Genomic DNA, 5,000 nt, shown 5'->3' with positions numbered 1-5,000 from the left:
TTGTTTGCTTCTGCTGCCACTTCCCCAGCACATCTAGTACCGTGTCTGGAATAAAGGAAAGAAAGGGATCCTTTTTAAAAATGAATTCAACATGTTGAGAATTATCAAAAAAATACTTGTTTGTTTGTCCCCCTTTTTTTTTCTCTTTTTTAGGACGGTGTTCCAGTACCTCTTCAACTCAACTCGATTAGTGGAGGCAATTTAGACATCATTTATCGTGTATCAACATGTTATGCAAGTAGCTCTCTCCTGATCAATCTAATTCATCAAATGACGTTTAATTCGGCACACTGCTGCAACAAAATGTAGTGATAAGCCAAAATACTGAAATTGCGTCTGCATTATAGACTTTAAATTTGGAAATTTCTGATGAGTTATCGAAAAAGGCTCACAGTGGATCAAGTGATTCTCCGCCATGATAATACACGCCTTCTCACCAGTCAAAGGTCACACACGCGAGATAATAGGTTTTTTTGTTTGTTTGTTGTTTTTGTTTTTGGGGATTTTTTTTCACTTGCTCTTTTCTGCCACATCCAACTTATTCTCTAGCACAAACAGACTTTCACCTTTCTGGCCCATTGAAGAGAGCGGTAAAGATCAACAAAAGGTGGCGAGGACGTAAATACTGATGATAAAACGTGGTAAAACCTGCAGCCTGTGACTTTTAACGGAACCGGTATAGGTGACCTTATTAAAAGGTGGACAGTAATGATTGAGGAAAATGGAGATTTTAGTGAAGAATAGACTCTATATCCTGAGATCCTTAGCTTCAGTTTGAGATATGATACAGGTCATTATGTAAAATCTTATTTTCGCTAAACACCCACTTGCATTACTTTTTAACCGCCCCTTGTATGTTATTACACAAACACTTCAGAATAACAGCAAACGAAGACATGTCATTCGATACGAAGAGGGAATAAGGTTATTGAAGCTGGGCAAACATTTTACCCGACTTTGTGGCTGTAAACTCATAAATTTGTGTTTGTTACATTTGCAATGCAAAGAAGTACAAGTATGCAAGATGTTGCTGATTCATTCTAGTTTTTACTGTCTTGATTTGCTGTTGTTTGTTTTGACGCTTTTACGTCGCTTGCGACACTTTTAGGTAATTTCAACGCCGTAAATAGGAAGGTAGAATCGTTTAAATAAGGAAGAGAATTGGATTCACACAGCAATCTATGAATGCGCCTGGTTCAAAAAAAGTTCAATCCAGACACAAGCATGCGATCCCGGACTACACTGAAATGATTACAAAATATTTTATTCATAAAAATTAAAAAAATTATTAAAAGCTACAAAAGAAAAATGACAAAGAGATGATCTACGAGTGAAAAAAATACCATTTCCATTACCATAACCAAACTAATAATTTGACTGCGTCTTCTCTCTCAGCCAAGGGCCCAAGAAGGGCCAGAACAAAACCCGAGTAGTAATCTCATATCATTCAAAGACAAAGACAGAGCAACCTGGTCAAGGAAATAGGATGTTGCACAGTGGGAGTTTGGGCACTTCCGATGGATACTAATAGTTTCCCTGAGTTCAACTCACAGCTAACAACCAACATGCCTTCTAGTACTAATGCGTATAATCGACCTGTAGGACACATAAAATTGTTAACAATAATCCTTTTATGCATCCATATATTTCTAGTGCAACTTCAGTTGGTTGTTGATTGCATAAAACGCATCTATCGGTAGACATTTCAACGTTTGCGTGCTTTTCACGATTTGTTATTCATTGACTTCAAATGTAGCACTGGGACATCAATCATGTTTTAGTGACTTTCTCTTGGTAAGTACTCATTCGCAAATAAATGGAGAAGGCTGAAATTAAAGTGGGTATTAAATTTGAAACATTGCCCTATTAGTCAACGAAATAACGTGGATGGGTGATTAGTTTTCTCGACGTCGCATTAGATCTTAATTACCCGGCTACCAATTCACCGGAGGGTGAACAGATCAACGGTGAACAACGGTAGGAAGCCGGGGCTGCTGGTGGTGACTGACCATGCTCAACGTAACTTGATTTCATCAACGTCATGCTCTAAGTTCGTTATTGTTTGTTTGTTTTAAGGGTTTCACGGCGTTTGCTATACATTTCGGTCATTTCAGCGCCATTAAAAGGGAAGAAAATGGGATAGTCCAAAAAATATATTATAGATTAAACAATGGAAAGCACACAAGACAATGTAAGACAAAGGGGAATGGTAGGAATAAGGAACAGATGTAGATTCCAAGAGCACACCATCAGTGTACTTAGTCTGAGATCACCTAAAAGCCTCATCCTGACAGAAGCACAAGTCACTAATAAATGAAACACACTTAAATGTTTAAAAACCATTATACACATAAACAGTGGCGGGGCTCTATTGGATGGTTTGACGTCATGAACCGCCTCTATTTTGATATTTAGAAATAAAAACAGCATAATTTTAAAATAATGAAATTTAAAATATTTAAGATAGTGCCATTTGTTAAAGCTCGACCCATACTGCCTTTTAAGTTAAACGCGTAATATCAGGCAGCTGCTAATGGTTCTCAAACTACTATGTTATGATGATCGACCCAAGGTGCAAATTCCGTACCGCACTCGTGCAGAGTCGCAAACCCGCCGGAGGCTTCGTCACAACGCACCGGTCAACCAGATGCTCTGCGGTTTCGGACTCGTTACACACAACGGGTACATATTCTGGACAGGTGGCAAATCCTCACTGATGTAGTGAGCGTGCTGCCAAGCAGGTTCTCGACAGAAGCCGATACATCAGGCGACTAATTAATGCAATGCTTGAAGTCATAATATAGTATTATCGTTGTGAGTGTAGTTGTGCCGTGAGTGATGGGACTGACTGACAACTCACTTTTTGGAACCAATAAAACACGGCACCAAATTGCACTATAATCGGCAGTCAAACGACAGCTGATTGACCATGAAAAAGAATTCAACTTTGCCATCTCAGTATCAAGACAATAAGCTTGCCAGGAGCCCACAAGTTTGCGCTACACCTATTAATAACATTGTTTGTTGTGGCCAACGTTCGCAAATTAAGTTATTTATGTCCGTATGGTAACTCCAGCGCCGGTCCTATTAATAACACCAGTAGTCAGAAATAAGGACATAAGATACTTGTTTGAAAATTGTATGTGCTTTTGGAGATGAAACATATCAACATACAAAACTGTGCGTAACCTTAAACGTAGATATATAGTTGGATTATTTATATTAGGGAGAACTATCACCCATTTGGCGTCTGAAAATAAAAATAAAACGGAATGACGTCATCTTCATTCATTCTGTAACCAGTGTAAGGTTTTATTTTTTCAAATCTCGGATCTTGGCACCATCATATACTGTGATGACGTCACGCCTCTGCACATAAAAATAAAATAAAAATACAGTGCATAACAGAAAGATGATTTACAAGACAAAAAAAAATACCATCTCCCAAATCTAACACTATACATTTGACTGTTTTCCTCTCAGCCAATGACTCCGGCAAGGGAAAGGACAAAATTAAGTAATCTCATTCCAAGACAAAGGTAAAAAGCAATTGGAAAACATATACAGGGGGATAGAAGACACAGTAAGCAACCTTCCTGCCCACTATGGGAATCCCACCCAGCTTTAAGTTTGTAACTCGACTGTGTTAATACTATTCACTCTATATGAGACCACTGCCTCTATAGTTGCTGTTAGCAAAGCGAGCACAAAGCCTTTAGTTCCAACCAACCTAAAAATAATTTAGCCCTCTCTAATCACCATTTTACGTGTTCCTTCTCTACTGGACACTTTGCACGAGGCCTAATACCTCGATAGCCAAAACGAATAGGGCACTCCATCAAAACCTCCACTCCCCAAAGATTTTCTCTTTTGCAGTTGATAAAAAACAACAGCCAATGCTAATTTTTGTCTTCCCTGCAAAAAAAAAAAATGTCACCAGTAATCTCGTGTGTTTCTAACAATGCATATCATTGCTTTGAGTGTTAAAACTGCTGAAAATGTATTTAAATCGCATATAATCAATACAATACAATACAAATTATCAGTAAAATGCAATCAAAACAAGAGAATTGCCATATCCTACATGATGAACACATGTAAACATCATAGGATAAATAACGCACCTATAAGTCAAACACAATGCTTCAAATATAAGATAGGCAAGCCTTTGATGATAATGTAAAGTAAGCAGACAATATTATTATTTAGAATGCTATATTGCTGCACGAGAGCAGAACATCATCATTTTTTTCTTCATAAAACATCCCTTACGAATCAAAGAGTCTTAAACCTGAGACTGCTTTGCCTATGAAAATAGTTTTAAAAATACACGGGCCATGTAAGATAAATTGGCCAGTCGTATTCTTGGAGGTTTAGAATGTTATGGGTTATTTTCATTACGTGGGACATTTTTAAACACAATTTTGTTATGTGGTCAATGACTTGAGAACATGAAAAGACAATATAAACTGTCCCAGTTCCCTGAAGGACAAGGTTGTCTATGCTGGAAATAGATTATACTTCATATCTAGAGTTGGCTGACAGTCAATACAGCTTCGTTAAATATTTATATAGATACAGTATCCCTGTCGTTCCTGTGTTGTGGTCAAGATAGAGTCATATAGTGATCGATAGCACTCAACGGACACATATTTTAGTAGCAGTGAACCGACCATAAATTAAGATTGCTGGGTGCCTTATGCTTCTCTACTTCGATTAAACAGATCTGATGGGATTTTTCTTTTTGTTAGGTTGGTTTTTCTTTTCTTTGTCAAAATTAATTAATTTTTTAAAATTTGGTTTGTATGTTTATTTTTGCGTTATGTTGGGGTTTACTTTTTTCTTTTTCAGTGTGTGTGTGTGGGGGGGGGGGGGGGGGAACCACAATCGTGCTTTGCATCCTTACAACCAACATTTCCACCAAGGAAGCCATCATGATTTTATTTTGCTAGAACACAAGAGCAGCAACAACAGCAAATATTGTATATTATAATAATATC

The 5,000-nt window shown here is 37.6% G+C and overlaps 1 protein-coding gene across 33 annotated transcripts in view; it reads right to left on the bottom strand.

Annotated features, from left to right (window-relative positions):
- Positions 1-5,000, bottom strand: part of LOC144965151 (furin-like protease kpc-1) — a 113,684-nt gene that overhangs the window by 45,716 nt on the left and 62,968 nt on the right. For all 33 annotated transcript variants that reach the window (XM_078900152.1, XM_078900158.1, XM_078900147.1 and 30 more), the window contains one exon: positions 1-45. This exon is cut by the window's left edge and continues 44 nt beyond it. In XM_078900152.1, the coding sequence (XP_078756278.1) occupies positions 1-45 (45 nt within the window). The remainder of the gene's footprint in view (positions 46-5,000) is intronic.

Source organism: Berghia stephanieae, chromosome 2, assembly GCF_034508935.2.
Source record: "Berghia stephanieae isolate SIO BIC M18660-M18661 chromosome 2, UCSD_Bste_1.3, whole genome shotgun sequence".
NCBI classification, from domain to species: domain Eukaryota; kingdom Metazoa; phylum Mollusca; class Gastropoda; order Nudibranchia; family Aeolidiidae; genus Berghia; species Berghia stephanieae.
Note: the sequence above shows the minus strand (reverse complement) of the source record. Positions and strands in the feature narration are given on the sequence as shown.